Raw genomic sequence first — 18035 nt, 5'->3', positions numbered from 1 at the left:
ATAAAAAATAATAAGTGTGTGTGGGTTTTGAGCCATTTGAGAAATTAGTTTGAGCCAAATTAATCTATGAATTTATTCTAATGTATTGATTTATTATTCTATTATTTATTTACTCTACTTTATTTTAAATATATTATATTTCATTTTTATATTTTAGATGTATATTTTTTAAAATATTTGTATATTTTATTTAATTTTAAAGACAGAAATAATAAATAAGAATTATTTGGTGATATTATAGACTAAATTCATAAATTCAATTGGCTCAGAAAAAAAAAAATTATACCAATTTGATTACTATTATTCAAAGTGATATGAATAATTAACGATATATATTGGGTATATGATTATTATTATTATTAATATTACATTTTACCATTTAAAATTAAAATTTAAAATGTATTTTTTTAAATTAAAAGAAGCTCATAAATAAATAAATAAATAAAAATTCTGTTATTGGGTGGGGATCAATCGGCGCTCCACTCTCTCGTCTGTCTGGATCAGTAATCCGTGTTTCTGCTCTCTGCAGCGGCGCTTGTTCTTTCTTAGCTGCATGCTTCTTGTGCGCTGCAGCCTCATCCAGCATCAGTTTAATATCTATCTTATCTGCTCAAAATGGCTCTTCACGTCCCCAAAGCCCCGGGCTTTGCTCAGATGTTAAAGGATGGTGCGAAGGTAGGGCTGTTGAAGCAGTGTTTTGCTCGTATTGTGTTGTTTATAGAGCGCACACACAGTGACTCCACATAGAGGTTTCTAGAACATGGGCCTCATAGCGCCCAACCACCGGTAAAACCAGCACACGCTTCTGACTTCAGCGGAAGAATAGAATTTTGTACAGGTCCGTCATTACTGTTAGGTCTTAATGAAATATGAAATATGGAGGGCTTGACAGAACTTGGGGATTCGTTAGAAAGTAACGGATGAATGAAGTTAGCATGTTAGCCGAAGACATGTGCCACTGACACTCACCCACCCACCTGATTTATAGGTAATTTAAGGAAGTAAATTGATTTTGGTAAGCTGTAGAATCACAACGCTCTTTAAATGTACTTTTTTAAAGGTCTATATAAAAAAAATTAATGAATAATAAACCATAAAGGGTGCAGTTTGCCATAAAATGGCAGTTCCCCATTCGTAATCTCTGGATATTCGGTTTGTTGATAAGCTGATAAGATCATTTAACAGACAACACAATTTGCTTTCAGAGATTCAGTGTTTTTAATTTGCAGTTAATTTGCTTTTGTAACTGTTTAGCTTCTAAATTAAGTATTTGAGATTTTTTAATAGATATTCACGTCCATAGCGCTGACAAATGCAGTTTTGATAAACATTATACCAGCAAATAGCATAACTACTACTCATGGTTCTTTCTGATAGATCTATACCAATGCAGCATTGCTTTTTGTTTTCTTTGTATGATAGTAATGGTGTGTGAATCTGCAATTACTGCATGATGTATATGCAAAGTTTCTTAAAGAAATGTTACGCTATACATTATAGAAATATCAACTGATCCCTCGCTGCCTAGTATTTCACTTTGACATAATCAACAAGCATGTTACTCACTGTTGAATATTGAAACCACTAAGCAGCCCCAAGTGTTTTATGTTTTCAAAATATGAAATTACTTTTGACTTATGTTTGCTATTTGTTTTCCACAATCAGCACTATTCCGGTCTTGAGGAGGCTGTTTTCAGAAACATCCAAGCATGCAAAGAACTGGCACAGACCACAAGAACTGCATACGGACCCAATGGTGAGGCTATTTGTTCGCTATGATGTATTAGACCTTTTTAGTGATATCACAGGATATCACATGATCATTTAATTCTGTACAGGTATGAACAAAATGGTCATCAACCACTTGGAGAAACTCTTTGTCACAAATGATGCTGCCACCATTCTCAGAGAGCTGGAGGTAAATAATAGTAATTGTGGAAAAAAAACAAGAACTAATGCATATACTTAGGAAGATTATATGTCTCTGTTATTTATTTATGTTTGTATGTCTCTTTTTTTTCTCTCTTTCTTTCCTTCCTTCCCTCAAGGTTCAGCACCCAGCAGCCAAAATGATCGTGATGGCATCCCACATGCAAGAGCAGGAAGTAGGTGATGGCACAAACTTTGTGCTGGTGTTTGCTGGTGCTCTGCTGGAGCTTGCAGAGGAGCTGCTGAGGATGGGCCTGTCTGTTTCAGAGGTCAGTAAACAACCACACTAATGCAGTATGTCACTGTCAGGAAAGAGGTTGCATTAAGTTGTTATAAAAAAAAATGTCTGTTTTAGTGTCTCAACTCAAAGTTTTGATCCCATACTAAAAAAATATGTATTTGTTTAGAATTTTTTATGTATCTTTTCTGGGTCAAAACTAGGGCTGCACGATAAATCGCATGCGATATTTAATGCGCATCTTGTCAGTAAAGCCGCTTCTGTAATCAGCGGTAAAGCTCCATCACGTGCGTGCTTTCACATGGAGCAGCATTTACTAGAGCCCGACCGATATATCGTTTTGCCGATATTATCGACCGATATGAGCCTGTCGCCGATATATCGGTATCGGTGAATATGCCGCCGATATGAAATTTTTTTTTACAGAACATATAATGCAGATAAAATGCTTGAAATGGTGTAATTACTTAGTTTGTTCAGCAGAGCGCGCTCCATTGTTTGCTACTGGCGACCTTGATGAAACGCTTTAAAGCTTAAGTCAATGGAAAGCCATTGAAACTTTGAATGGCCATATCTCCGTAATGGCGCGGTGAATCCGAACCAAATTCGGGGGATCTCTTCAGCTCAAGGAACCCTCTCGAACGCGAATCGAGTGTACGTCACGAGGCCCTCTTTCAAATGAGACCACCCCCACATGGATAGCCCCCGGGGTTCGGGAGTTACGGGTGGTTAAATTCGCGGTCTGGCGCTGACCGATCTAGCGATCTCGGGGGGCTACCGACACACGGAGGGTGGCGTTCGAGAGGGCTCCTCGGTTTCATAATTACCCTCAAAAAATGGAAGTGAAATGTGACAACATGCCCCGTAGATGGAACACATTGTAACATCTGAGGGTCACGTTGTAACTTGACCATATGACTGCTTAAAATCTTATCTGATCAAATGATCCCTAATATCGGTATCGGTATCGGCCCCAAAAAACCCATATCAGTCGGGCTCTAGCATTTACTACACAGAGCCTTTGTTCACTGACAAGCTGCGCAAAACCACGATCATATATGAATGTGGTTTTGCGCAGCTTGTCAGTTAACAACGGCTCTGTGTAGTAAATGCTGCTCCATGTGAAAGCACACACGTGATGGAGATTTACCGCTGATTACAGAAGCGGCTTTGCTGACAAGATGGGCATTAAATATCGCATGCGATTTATCGTGCAGCCCTAGTCAAAACAGACCCGAATGCATTATGAGGGTTAAGTAGTATGATTAATCCCTGCAAATTCATGTTAAGTTGAAAACTACTATATCATTTATTTGCATTATTGATAGCATGTTTGCCTGAGCTGATGATCATGTTGAATCCCAGGTGATTGAGGGTTACGAGATGGCATGTAAGAAAGCTCTGGAGATTCTGCCCGACTGCGTCTGTTCGTCTGCGAAGAACCTGCACGATCTGGATGAGGCCACAGCCATGATCCACTCAGCCATCATGAGCAAACAGTACGGCAATGAGGACTTCCTGGCCAACCTTATCGCACAGGCCTGTGGTAAGGCATGATTGCTTTGGTGTGCTCTAGGAAAGTTGTTTAATTTTGTGACACTTTTTTTTTTAATTTTGTGATTTATTTTTTGTGAATTTAAAATTTTCTAATTTTAATCATTTTATTATTACATTATACATACATTTTATTATTACTACTTATTTTACAGTCTCTATCTTCCCTGAGTCTGGCAATTTCAATGTTGATAATGTCAGAGTGTGCAAAATTTTGGTAAGTATAACATGATTTTAGGCCCTGCTTTAAATTAATGAGTGTCTGTGGGTCAGTTTGTTTTTTCTTTCTTTTTTCTTTGTAGGGCTGTGGACTGAACTCTTCTATGATGCTTCATGGGATGGTATTTAAGAAAGAGACAGAAGGAGACATCACATCAGTGAAAGACACAAAGATAGCAGTGTTCTCCTGTCCGTTTGACTGCATGGTTACTGAAACAAAGGTAGGAAAATGCTTATTGAATTGGATTAGATGGACCTTTTGTATCTATGGGTTGACAGTATTTCTTTTGTATGATGTTCAAGAAATGTGCATTAAATAATGTTCTCCTTTGCTTTTTGGGCTTTCTTCCTTCAATAATTATTTCTGATGCTTCACAGGGAACAGTACTTATAAAGAACGCAGAGGAGCTCATGAATTTCAGTAAAGGAGAAGAGGACATGATGGAGGCCCAGGTGAAGTCTATCGCTGATTCAGGGGCCAATGTGGTCGTGACTGGGGGCAAAGTCGCTGACATGGCCCTTCATTACGCCAACAAGTACAAGCTCATGGTGGTCAGGTGAGAGAGGAAGATGCCGCCTTTTTTGTGCTGCTTGATTCAGCATTTTTTCAGTTTTTTTTTAATGTGTTGGCTTGTTAAATGAGAATAAAAGCAAAATTTATGAATGCTGTTTGTACTTCACCCAGGCTGAATTCAAAGTGGGACCTCAGAAGACTATGCAAAACTGTGGGAGCCACAGCATTACCCAGACTGGTGAGTTATTTTGAGTTAAGTTTCATGAGTGCATTTTGTATGATGTGAGTTGGTGACAAGCCAGTTGACATCATTATGGTCACTCTGTCAGTCTCAATCTTTTTTTCAAAACAGATTTTTTTTTAAATCTGATTTTTCAAAACAGACTCCCCCGACCCCAGAAGAGATGGGACACTGTGACAGTGTGTACCTCTCTGAAGTTGGAGATACGCAGGTTGTGGTCTTCAAACATGGTAAGGAAAATATAACACTATTTTTACTTGCTATACATAATATATATGTGTGTGTGTGTGTGTGTGTATGTATGTATATATATATATATATATATATAAGGGATGAACCGATGTATCGGCCACCGATATTTATCAGCCATTTTTAAAAATAATTTTAAAGCCATCGGCATATCGGAAATAGCATGAAAAGGGCCGATACTGATGGTTTACTAATTAACTGCATGGAGACAACAAGTTGCATGTCTGTTGCATAATCAAACGTTTTTCTCTGGGCAAAATAATTAAATATTTGCCAAAATAAAATCTGTACAAAATATCGTTTGTCAGACGGCATAGTACGGCCTATGCAAACGTGACGCTGATGCATCCAACCAGTAAAACGCTTATATTAAGCCTAAATACAACTTTAGAGGATTTGTTGTGGAGAGAAGGGAACTAAAATAGCCTAATTGTGTAATTTTGCTTTTATTTACCATTATTTTAGCCTACATTATAATGTAATAATAAAATGCAACGTACAGCCTACTAATTTAGGCTGTTTTTTTTCCTCTCAAAATCAACGCTTATAGGAGTAGCATTTTTAATCCATGCTGAAACATTTTTGAAAACATCTTGAAAAAAATTCTTTAATGTTTTTATTGCGTTGACAGTTTTTTCTTTTGTTTAATACGTTTGGTATTTGCTAAATCTAGAAAAGATGATGCATTGGCTATGACTAAGAGAGATTTTTTATTTTTTTTTGGCCGATACTGATTTTACCAAACAGCTATTGGCCGATTCCGATATTGGTCAATTGCATGAAGCAGGGCTTAAAAACGAGAAGAAAAAAAAAGATTGGTTCACTCTGAGCAGAATCTACAAAAAGAAAAAAAATCATGGAGTCTTGAATGATCTCTCTTAGTCATAGCCAATGCATCATCTTTTCTAGATTTAGCAAAGACCAAATGTATTAAACAAAAGAAAAAACTGTCAACGCAATAAAAACATTAAAGAATAACCAACATGCCATGCAGATAGATGTCTTTGTGACTTTTTTCTTGATTTTGTAGCTTCTTAGGCAAACTGATCTTTGTAAATGTTGTTTAGTCTGGCAGTGATGTATCCAGACAGCTCATGTCATCTCACTCCTTTTATTTCTAGATAAAGAGGATGGTGCCATCTCTACTTTAGTAATTCGTGGGTCCACAGACAACCTGATGGATGACATTGAGCGTGCCATCGATGATGGAGTTAACACCTTTAAAGTCCTTGTCAGGGTGAGCTACTTTAAAACTCCATCCCAAAAAACACTTCTAATGAAAGTCTTTTAAATCATGACAAAATGTGACCCTAACAAAAACATTTCCACTCAGGACGCACGTCTTTGTCCGGGTGCTGGTGCCACTGAAATTGAGCTGGCGAAACACATCACCTCCTATGGAGAAGTACGCAAATCAATCTCATCTCATTTTGCTGTTGGCAAAACCTGAAGAGTGTAAATAATTTGAACATGTCCTCTAAAGTCTTGCCCAGGCCTGGAGCAGTACGCCATCAAGAAATACGCAGAGGCGCTTGAAGTGCTGCCCCGTGCTCTGGCAGAGAACTCTGGCGTCAAGGGTAATGAGCTGATTTCCAAACTGTACGCCGCGCACCACGAGGGCAACAAGAACTCTGGCTTTGATATTGAGGTGAGGGGAAAAGAAGCTGTTACTAATTTGGAGGCAGCAGACCTGATATAAATAGAAAGAAGGACCCAAAATAATGCATTTTAAGGTGTAATTGATGACTATATACTTGTTTAAACCATTCAGGGAGAGGGGCCTGTAGTGAGGGACATGATGGAGGCTGGTATCCTTGATCCATACCTGGTCAAGCACTGGGGAATCAAATTGGCCACAAACGCAGCCATCACTGTTCTCCGTGTGGATCAGGTTAGCTTTACAATTATGTATCTTTCAGTTTCTTATTCCATTCATGTTTATCAATTTAGGTGCTTTGTTAGCCTGTTACTTTCTGGATTATAATGTGATGTGTGTATGCCAGATCATTATGGCAAAGCCAGCAGGGGGACCCAAAGCCCCCAAACAGCAAGGACACTGGGACAAAGACGGTTGGGATGAGGAGCCAGACAAATTTGATACACATCATTGATAAGAAATCCTAAATAATTGCTAAGGTGCACAAAAACACGCCACTGTTTGGAGTGCCTAACCACTGGAGTGTGAATCGGGTTGCATGAACACTGTGTGGAAATTCACCATGAATTTGTTGACTAAATGAGTCTAGCCTGTCGTTCCACCACACACAGATAAAATAGTTATGCCGTTTAGCATTAGTTAACAGTTTAAGTTGGGTATAGCTCACCCAAAAGTGAAAATTGTCATCATTTACTCACCCTCAAGTTCTAAACATGAGTTTTGTTCTTCAGTTGAATACAAAAGAAGGTATTTTGAAGAATGTTGAATGTGTTTTGAACCAAACAGCTACTGAATACCAGCAACTGTTCGGTTACTAACATTGTTCAAAAAAAGAAAGAAACTCCAACATGTTTGGAACCGCATGAGGGTGAGTAAATGATGACACTATTTTCATATTTGGTTGAACTATCCCCTTTTAATTAGAGATAATGAGTATAATGGTGGTCTCCTAACTCCGTTTTAAACCTACTAAGTTCAAGATCTATTTTTCTTCACGAGCATCACTAACTTATGTCATTCTCTGTGACATTTTGAATGTCATCTGGGGATTTTGGCACAATTTACTTGCATGCCGTTTGCACTAAAAGCACTTTTCCCACACAGGATATTGCACTGTGCGCAATTGACTGTCTTTTACTCTGTAAGTGTCTGACAATGTCTGTTCTCCTCCACAGATTATAATGGCCAAGCCGGCTGGTGGACCCAAAGCTCCACAAGGAAAGAAGGACTGGGATGAGGATGAATGATGTCACTAACCCGTGTCTCCCTGTCACCGTCTTGGCTTTTCAAGTGTTGCGTATTTAATATCTAGCCCCCATTCTTTTTGTATTTTTTTTTTTAGGAGAAGCCATCCATGTTAACAATGAGTGGCTCTGAGCTGTTATTCTGGTCCCAATAAAGGCACTTGAGCTGTCAGCGTCCTTGTCTCTTCTTTTAAATAATACTTGGTGTACAACAAAATGCAGCATAATTGTTATGCTTTGACATTCTTCAAAACTTATTAAACTCAGAGTTACAACATTTAGGCACACACTAAAACAGATTATCTCAAGGCTGCTCTAAGAAAGGCTTTTATGGAATGAAACTGCAATTTTCTTTCCATAAAATCTGTATAATTACAGTAGTTTGCACAATTCCAGCTATTATTCAACTAGTCACATTAACATGAATATTGTAGTGATGGGAATTCTTGCAGCAGTAAATATTGGATTATTTTTGTGCTAAATTCATGCACCTCTTTCTTCCCCAAAATCCCACCCCCCTTTGCAGTGATTTAAGTAATACTACAAATTAAAGAGGATGTGTACTTTATACCATCGCCCTCTGCTGTTGTTTTTGGTGCACTTCATTTTAGCTCCAATATCTAAAGATCATTTGAATGAAAATGATGGCTGGTTTGTGTAGGTCGGATTACATAATATAAGTATATATTTAATGTATTACTTAGTATTAAATTTTGTCAGATTGACAGTATATATTTGCTAACTATTAATATTTTGTCTTTATTAACAATGTCGAATTGTAGCTATGCATTAAGTTCATTTACGTTTTGTCTCATGACTTTGTTTTATATTTGCTAAATGTTATGGGGTGCCAATATGTGTTTGTCTTTATTTATTTATTAAATTATGCAAGATGAATTTCAAAAGATTGAATACACTTATTATAGCAATACATAGAAGGTCATTTACAGTACATTTTATTTTATGATTTTGGATTATATTTTAAAGCCAGCGTCATTCGCAAACACCCTCCAGCTACTAACTAACTAAATATTTAGCTTTATTTTGAGACTGCGTCATTGAGGATTTTTCTTTCAGTATCTGAATTATTAAAATATAACTAAATGGATTATATAAATAATCTATAAATTAATGTATTTACTATGGTTTCTGGTTGTTAATCCTCCCTTGCCGGGAAACAGTGGAGGCGCGCTCCCGCGGTGCGCTGCTAAACATGGCTGCTCTCAGTAAGTCCATACCGCATAGCTGCTATGAGATAGGGCACACATGGAGTTCCTCGTGTACGACCTCCACCCTTCAGGTGACAGCCGGCGCTCTGGAGGTCTCCTTCAAGATATATGCTCCCCTGTATCTGGTGAGTGTATGAGCGCGGATCTGTCTGTTTATTCGCCGGGGCAAAGGCGCAGTTAGCTACACCAGAGTCCTGCGGGACGGTGCGAGGGCCTGTAACAGTCGCAAAGTTATTTAGAAATAAACACACTGACTTCGGTCTCAGCCCGTCATGTTTTACATTTAATAGCATTCAAAGTAGAAAAATGTCGTTAGACTGATGACACGGTCAGATAAGCGACAGAGAGCTGCTGGATCATAGAGATCAAACTGTCAGATGATCCTCTGCGGAACTTTGTGCAATAACGTTACTTCGGCACTTTTGCTTTTTGTTTCGTTCTTTTGAATAATGTTGTGAATTAAAATTATGCGTGTCGCACTTAATTTGACGATAAACTGCCTAGTTTGTATATTAGATTTGCACAGTCATTCTCATTAAAGGGGTCATATGATGCGATTTCAAGTTTTCCTTTCTTTTTGGAGTGTTACAAGCTCTTGGTGCATAAAGAAGATCTGTAAAGTTGCAAAGACTAAAGTCTCAAATCCAAAGAGATATTCTTTATAAAAGTTAAGAGTCAGCCACGCCCCCCTAAAACGCCTTGTTCTAACATGCCCCCACATATCTACATCACTATGTGGAAATATTAGCATAATGTCGCCCAAATGTGCACGCAAAGAAAGAAGGTGTGGTATCAGGAACAGCAGTAGTGTTGATGCAGCCATGTCAGGGAGACGCTGTGTGTTTCAGTGCGAAAGCAAAAGCACTTTATTTGGCCTTCCGGAAGTAGATGTATGTTTTTTGTTTGTTGTTGTCTCATACTTTTAGATATGTTGTTATTTGTAAATGCTACTGCTAATGTTAGCTTTTAATATACGGTTTTATCCTGATTAAAGCTTTAATACAGTACGGCAAATGCACACGCGTCCGTGTTTAACGCTTCTCATAGCTATGTGAAAATAAGTGTATAATTGGAACAGAGAGCGAGAGAGAGATGCAGAGCAGGGGGACGCAAGGAACAGTATTAAGAACCGCTGCTTTAGAACATTGATTTTGAAACTTGTGAGTCCATTAGAATCGTTAGAAGACAGAATCGCGATTCATATATGAATAGATTTTTACTGCACCTCTAGTTTTCTCTTCCTCTTCTCTAAAGCTGCGCAACATGGCCTCGCCCCCTTTGCTGCCTTTTCCCGAGGGCGGGGTTTATCTGGGTTTGTGATGTCACGAACCCGGCAAGTAACTTGTTGTAGTCCCTAACAGTCGTTTTTGTAGGCATTAAACTGCCAGAATTTTAAAAGAGGATATCTCCGTTTGCATTGAACTTTCAGCTTAGGCAGATATTGTTTATGCTCAAACAGCAACATTAGACACTAACTAACGTTAAAAAAGTGAAATCGCAATGAACCACCCCTTTAAAACTGACCAATAGTTATGTCGGATTCGTGAACAAATCGGATCTTTTCAATGAACCCGTTTGAAAGATTCGTTCACGAATCGTCTGAGCGAATTGACCCTCATTAAACTGGTCATTAGTTATGTTTGTTTGCTTCCTGAATGAACTGTTTGTGTCAGTCTGGACTATTTTTATATTGTTTTTATGTTGATATATTATATTGATACGTTTTATATTGAAACTGTTTATATTGTTTCTTTTAGACATAACCTATTCATAATTATCAAAGCTAGAACCGACCAGTGATCTAAGAGTAGACATTTTGAGGTAAACTGAACATTCCACACTGGCTGGTGGACAGTTATTTTTTATAGCAGAAGTTTTAAACCAGTCCTGTTCAAAAGAACCAAATTCAAGTGCACTGCTTTTAAGGACACAATAATGAGCCCTGAAGGTTAATTCCACTTAACCTCAGGTTGTTGGCTAAATGCCACATTAGTAAATATATTCACCAGAGAATGTTATCTTGTATTTACTTGACTGTGATGACTTGGTATAACTGGCTGTATAGCTCGGACAGAGGGATTAGCTTCCATTGCAAAACTGCAGTTAGTGGTGCAACGTGAACTGTAGGGTTGCAGAGTTGACATTCGATTCAGTTTCACAAAAACTATGGCTCAGTCTATCAATAGACAGTAGGTCAGTGGTATTTGGGTGACAAACTGCAGAGCGTCAACATGTTGCCTACAGAAACCAATGTGTTACATGAGTTACAGCCAATGTCTTTGCTTAAAATATAGCACTTAAAGAAAAAAATAATGCATTGAGAGCTAAGTCAGAAATGGATTTACTTGAATAACAGAAAAAGTCTCTAACATGCACTTGAATTGTTTTTTGCTGTGTTCTAGATTGCAGCAATTTTAAGAAGAAGGAAAAAGGATTATTACAAGAAAAGGCTGCTTCCCGAGATCCTGCAATCTACATCTTTCCTGACCGCAAATGGAGGCCTCTACATTGCATTTTTCTGCATTCTCCGGTAATCTTTACAAAATTCTGCTAACAAACAATTCTTGGAAATGTTTGCTGTCCCACGTGTGTGACTGTTCGAACACGAGCAGCCTTTGAATCCCCGTCCTTATCAGCCGTTTAAAGTCTTCGCACATATCCGTACAAATAGGACTGTAAAGACCTTTGACACATCAAATAAATTATGTACTGGGATTTATGACTGGCATTCTGCATGACCAGACCACTCACCTAATTTGTGAATGAACTATTGTAATCCCTTCTAAAAGAGACAAATATTCAACCGTGATATTGTCCTCAGTTGAAAGCATGTTCATTAGCTTATGATTATTAATGACCAGCTATCCTTTCCATTGTTGCCTCTCTTTTTCCTCTGTTATTCAGGAAGCTGTTGGGACGTTTCTACTCCTGGTCAGCCGGCTTTGGGGCAGCACTGCCGGCCTCATACATCGCCATACTAATAGAGCGGAAAAGCAGGTTAGCCCTGACATTTCCTCACAGATTTCCTTTGGTCTTTGTTTTATACAAATTTTATACAAATTATCCAAAGTATAAAGCAAATTTACACTGAACTTGCATATGGAAATGTACTCTGATGGAAAAGAGTAAAGGCCCATTCACATCAAGAATGACAACTAGAACAATAACTATATTAGTGTAGTAAAAGTGATGCCGCAAAACCTCAATTAGTTCTTATATAATTTGTCTGTTTTCTTATTCAGGAGAGGACTCCTAACAATTTACATGGCGAACCTGGTAAGATGATTCAGCATAGCTTCTTTTCAGTTCCGCTGCGTTATGTCTTGACAGTTCTTTCATAGTTGCATGACCATTTCCTGGCAGTAGTCAACATCACATTAGTTATCTGTCACTTATGTTACTTTTTCTTGAAAGCTGTGATCCAAGTCCGAACAAGAACAAGTCTGTTTCAAAGAAACCTCGGCTGATTTTGATCTTAAGTGCTCCGTGTCATTTCCAGGCAACAGAGACGATTTTCCGGATGGCTGTCACAAGGGGTCTTGTTAAGCCTATGAAACATGGAGAGGTACGTTACAGTTCATTCTACCGTTCAGAGGTTTGGGGTTAGCAAGATTTTTTTGAAAGAAATTAATGCTTTTATTAATTTCTTTTTCAAATGAATGCTGTTCTTAGGAACTTTCTATTCATCAGAAAATGTATCATGGTTTTAAAATATTAAGCAGCACAACTGTTTTCAACATTGATAATAATAAGAAATGTTTCTTGAGAACAAATCAGCATATTAGAAAGATTTCTGAAGGATCATGTGACACTGAAGACTGGAGTAATGATGCTGAAAATTCAGCTTTGCCATCACAACTGTTTTTTTATTTTAATGTATTTGAAATTGTAATAATATTTCACAATATTACTGTTTTACTGTATTTAAAAAAAAATAAATAAATGCAGACTTTTTGAGCATAAGAGACAAAAACAAACAAACAACAACAAAAAATCATACTGACCCCAAGCAAGCATTAGTGTAAATAGACCTTATCATATCATGCACTGAGATAATTTAGTGCTAATGATGTAACACCACTTTACAACTTGCAAAAGCTTTATTACTGTGAACTAACCTTGACCTGATCATAAAGTTTCATGTGATGACTCTTTCATAATTTCCACTTTTTTCCAGATTCTTCTCTTCTGCTTGACCGCATCTCTCTACATGTTTTTCTTCAGGTCAGTTGGTCAGATTACTGCCTCTCAATCCTGGTCCTGGAGGACGCCAGCCCTAGTTATCTTATTTCTTTAACACGTCATCTTCTCATTAGTAGAGGCTCCTCCAAGACTTGCTGAGCAAGATTGTGATGGACAGGCAGAAATAAAAACGTAGTTGTTCAATTACAAACATTGACCCTTTTAAATTCCTAACTTCTGGTTTTATCTTCAGATGTAAAGACGGACTGAATGGCTTTGCATTCTCTGCCTTAAAGTAAGTTGATTTATCGATTTACATGACTTCACTTAGTTCTTAAATTCCCAAGGATTTGCCACTGATCTTAAGGCCCTAGGAAACACCCTGTTAAGAGCATAACCAACTCATGTCAGACTGTTAAAGGAGATTATGTGTCTGGCTGCGGCAGATTTATAGTTGGCAAGGAGGAGATCCTGACACACTCTTGTCTGGCTGAGCATGCATACGGACAGGGTTCGGAGAGAGACGGGCAGCCACCAGATGAGAGACCGGAGCACATGCCTGCCTCCAGGGGGAGCTGCATCAGAGCATTTACACGCAAACTCCTAGACTCTATGTGAGTGAGAGTAATACACATAGGAAGCATACATATACACGTGTATATAAGACTATGGTGTTTCTGACAGAAAATTTTATTCTATCCAATACAACCATAAAATTCTTATAAAATTATCCATGAAAACTTACAGTTAAGGTAAACTGTCTTATATATTTTTTCTGGACATAATTACTCTTAAAGTCTCTTTAATTCTTGAAAATACAAGGAGAAAAATTAGCTTACAAAATGTATTTTTAAGGCTTTCTAAGTATGAAAAAAGTTTAAGAAAATAATTAATGGTAACTATCAATTTTATTAATAATATGAAATAATGTTTGAGATCAATGTTATTTTATTGACTACAGTAAAAACATTTAAAACCAAATTTCCATATATATTTGCCTGGGAGGAAATGACATACCAAACTACACAACACTTATTCAGAAGTTAAAGTTTAGGTTAATAGGATTTTTAAACATGTTTTTAAAAGTGAAAACCGTAATATTGTGAAGTATTATTACAGTTTTAGACACTTTTTTTTTTCTATTTTATTATATTTGGAATGTAATTTATTTATATGATGGCAAAGCTGAATTTTCAGCATCATCACTCCAGTCTTCAGCGTCACATGATCCTTCAGAAATCATTCTAATATGCTGATTTGGTGCTCACAAAGCATTTCTTATTATCAGTGTTAAAAACAGTTGTGCTGCTTAATATTTTTTGTGGAAACAGTGAACATTTTTTAGAATTCTTTGAAACATTTTTTTGAATTCTTTGAATAGTGTTCAAAAGAACAGCATTTTTTATTTTATTATAAAAGCATTAATTGCTTTAAAAACAAATTGTGACCTCAAATGTATATACAACAATAGTGGGTAAAAATGGTGTTTTACTTGCATTTGAAACTTGGAGTTAATTTTCGGTCCTGCTTGTTCAACATTCAGCTTCATTTTCATGCATGAATGTTCCCCTGCCTCATAACATATTTTGTATTTGCATTCATTGTGTGTGTGTTGTCCCCTTTAGATGCAAACATGGACCCAGGCATAGATGTTGCAAACACTATCAAGACAACTGCATCTCCTACTGTGTTAAAGTAAGCGTCTGAGACCTCCTAACCTGCTGTCTCTCAAATCAGAGACCTCCTAACCTGCTGTCTCTCAAATCACTCATGTTTGTTCTGAGCATTTGCGTTTGAATGGGAGAGAGAGAATATGAATGCATAAACGTGTTGCGTTTATCTGGGTTAAAGGCTCTGTCGCTATAGCAGTGCCCTTTGCTCACTAACTGACAGCTGACATGAAGCTGCGAGATGTTTTCTGGAGAGCAGCTTCTGAGATGCTTTGTGTTTTTGAAGGGTTTCATCCGAATGTTCAGCGTGGGTTACCTCATTCAGTGCTGTTTGAAGGTTCCATCAGCATTCAGACAGGCCTTTACAAAACCCTCTCGACTGCTCTGGCTGCTCTACAACAAAGAGAACTTCCAGCTAGGAGCTTTCTTGGGATCTTTTGTCAGTATATACAAGGTACTTTATCTCCACTAAAATCCAGTGCTGTTTTTTTCTATGAGACAGCAAGTTTATCTGCAGCTTTTAGGGGGTTTTGTTTTCTTCACCTTTCTCAGTAACTTTTTTTCAGTTGTGAATTTTCTCTCTCTCCAACTCACTTCTATTTTATGAAAGGGCACAAGCTGTTTACTGAGATGGATGTGTAACCTGGACGACGAGCTCCATGCTCTCATAGCAGGTAAAGAGTGTTTTGAACCCTTTTCCTTTTACACAGCCATTAGAGGTTCTCATCTCACCTTTTTTTCCATTTATCTTTTCAGGTTTTCTTGCTGGCACCTCAATGTTCTTTTACAAGAGCACCACCATCTCCATGTACCTCTTCTCCAAACTAGTGGAGGTAGCGATTCTCTGGCTTTTTAGTGATTTCAAATTAGTATGATTTTCTTCTCAATGATTTCTCTGGTGTCTCAGAGAATTGTGAATAGACCAAAATTAAAGGGTTCCTCAAAAATGCAAATTCTTTAATCAATTCTTATCAATACTCAGCAAAATTGAAAAAAAAAATGCACCAGAATGAAATGTGTGTGTATATACAGTATATATATATATACAGGTGCATCTCAATAAATCAAGAGACCAAAAAATGCAGATGAGCTGAAGGCCACTGTCAAAGAAACCTGGGCTTCCATACCACCTCAGCAGTGCCACAAACTGATCACCTCCATGCCACGCCGAATTGAGGCAGTAATTAAAGCAAAAGGAGCCCCTACCAAGTATTGAGTACATGTACAGTAAATTAACATACTTTCCAGAAGGCCAACAATTCACTAAAAATGTTTTTTTTTATTGGTCTTATGAAGTATTCTAATTTGTTGAGATGTTTGTTGAGGGTTTTTGTTAAATGTGAGCCAAAATCATCACAATTAAAAGAACCAAAGACTTAAACTACTTCAGTCTGTGTGCATTGAATTTATTTAATACACGAGTTTCACAATTTGAGTTGAATTACTGAAATAAATGAACTTTTCCACGACATTCTAATTTATTGAGATGCACCTGTATATAACTAATATATACATATGTAAACTCAGTTCAAGGCAAAACAATATGTAAAAAAAAATCGTGAGAGAGAGCTTATTATTTACTAACTTGGAAAAACGCATACTAATTTGTTTTTGTATTAAAATTTATAAACCGGTTTAATTTTAATATATATGTAATTAATTTTTGTGGTCAATAAATTACCATAAAAACCTTATATATTCAATATGATTCTTAAACATTTTAACAAATATTCTGATTTCGAAAAAATTTCTATACGGGTTGTAATATAAAAGTGTGTATGTATAGTCTACTAATAATCTATTCACTGTCGTTTTAGACATTGTATTTCAAAGGGATCGAGGCAGGCAAGTTTCCGTACTTCCCTGAGGCCGACACAGTAATCTATGCCATCTCCACTGCCATCTGTTTTCAAGCGGTACGTTTAAAATGTTTTTAAAATCTACCTAACTAAAAGCACCTTCTGCATAACCAAGGACACTTTTACATCAAGGGAAAATACAAAGCACATTAAAATGCAGAAGCTGTTTGTGCCAGTGTGACTTATTGATGGCTCAGTCATGAAGTGAATGAGAATTTTTAAATGAACGAAAGACAGCACTTTTAAGTGCACTTTAAAAGCCAAACAAAATAAGTTTGTCAGGTTTTAAATAAGGAATAGTTTTGCTGTGTGAACATGATAGAAACATGCCCATAGTTAAATGTTTTTGGTTAACATTTCCTGGGTGGATCTTATCAGGCAGTTATGGAAGTGCAAAATCTGAGACCATCGTACTGGAAGTTTCTACTGCGGTTGACGAAGGGAAGGTGTGTATTAGTGGAAATTATGATTAACAAGTCTTATATGCACATGAATTCTTGAACACATCAAGTTATGGATTTCTCTGTCCAGGTTTGCCCTAATGAACAGAAAAGTGCTCGATGTTTTTGGGACAGAGGCTTCCAAACACTTCGGTGACTTCACGCCTAAACTTGACCCCAGATACGTGCTGTGTCCCATTGACATAGACATGCAGCTGGGCTGACAGGCCCGTGGGTATCTGCGAGATGACTTCCCATAGACCAACAATGACACGAAGGCACGGAAAGCTCTTGCACACGATCTCTCACTCTTACATTCTCTTGCCCTGGCACTCTGTCATTAAATGTGAAGTGAAAGTGTGAAGCCAGTTATATGTTTACGTTGATGTGGATCTGAAACATTTTGTAATGTAATTACCGCAGGCAAGATGTGACCTCTGTGTACACACAATATCTGCATCGGTTTGTCTGAAGATGATTTGAAGTTCATAGGATAATGGTTGCTTATTGGATTTTCAAGGACAGAATGACAGAGCAGGATTGTGTTCACGCTAACTCAGCAATTCCTGGACTGCTTGGGATCTGACCTGGGACCTCTGTGTTTCATAGTCTGCAGCATTAACTAATCGGCTTTGAGACTATAAAATGCGTTTGTAATTTTTCTGTTTTTAAATCCAGGTAGGAAAGTACAGAGACATTTGTTTACAGCACAGTTGGCCACCTCAGAAGGTGATGCTGGATTATTTTTTGGTCATTGTCATTTCAAATCCTACCAAAAACGATCAAATCAGTAATGAACTGTCTGCCACA

General features: G+C 37.5%; 2 protein-coding genes across 4 annotated transcripts; both read left to right on the top strand.

Moving 5' to 3' along the window:
* Positions 1-489: 489 nt before the first annotated feature.
* On the top strand, positions 490-8017 carry LOC107693911 (T-complex protein 1 subunit theta). 2 transcript variants are annotated; one of them, XM_016493450.1, is made up of 16 exons: positions 490-675; positions 1666-1756; positions 1839-1918; positions 2049-2198; positions 3533-3713; positions 3877-3938; positions 4024-4161; positions 4319-4497; positions 4626-4692; positions 4838-4925; positions 6066-6181; positions 6278-6349; positions 6428-6592; positions 6716-6835; positions 6948-7080; positions 7777-7853. In XM_016493450.1, exons 1-15 carry the CDS (start codon positions 616-618, stop codon positions 7053-7055), a joined length of 1677 nt encoding a protein of 558 aa, XP_016348936.1. In that variant the 5' UTR covers positions 490-615; the 3' UTR covers positions 7056-7080; positions 7777-7853. The 2 variants fall into 2 exon arrangements, with proteins under 2 accessions (XP_016348936.1, XP_016348937.1); XM_016493451.1 differs by lacking the exon at positions 6948-7080 and having other exon boundaries at positions 492-675; positions 7777-8017.
* Positions 8018-9017: 1000 nt separating this feature from the next.
* Positions 9018-17821, top strand: LOC107693910 (transmembrane protein 135-like). 2 transcript variants are annotated; one of them, XM_016493449.1, is made up of 16 exons: positions 9018-9199; positions 11477-11604; positions 11979-12071; positions 12317-12350; positions 12574-12639; positions 13252-13298; positions 13510-13551; positions 13703-13870; positions 14882-14951; positions 15213-15380; positions 15537-15600; positions 15683-15759; positions 16744-16842; positions 17164-17231; positions 17317-17452; positions 17486-17821. In XM_016493449.1, exons 1-15 carry the CDS (start codon positions 9059-9061, stop codon positions 17447-17449), a joined length of 1398 nt encoding a protein of 465 aa, XP_016348935.1. In that variant the 5' UTR covers positions 9018-9058; the 3' UTR covers positions 17450-17452; positions 17486-17821. The 2 variants fall into 2 exon arrangements, with proteins under 2 accessions (XP_016348935.1, XP_016348934.1); XM_016493448.1 differs by having other exon boundaries at positions 17317-17821.
* The last annotated feature ends 214 nt before the right edge of the window (positions 17822-18035 follow it).

This window comes from Sinocyclocheilus anshuiensis, unplaced genomic scaffold (assembly GCF_001515605.1).
Source record: "Sinocyclocheilus anshuiensis isolate Anshui unplaced genomic scaffold, SAMN03320099.WGS_v1.1 scaffold694, whole genome shotgun sequence".
NCBI classification, from domain to species: domain Eukaryota; kingdom Metazoa; phylum Chordata; class Actinopteri; order Cypriniformes; family Cyprinidae; genus Sinocyclocheilus; species Sinocyclocheilus anshuiensis.
This window is presented reverse-complemented; position numbering and strand designations above follow the sequence as displayed.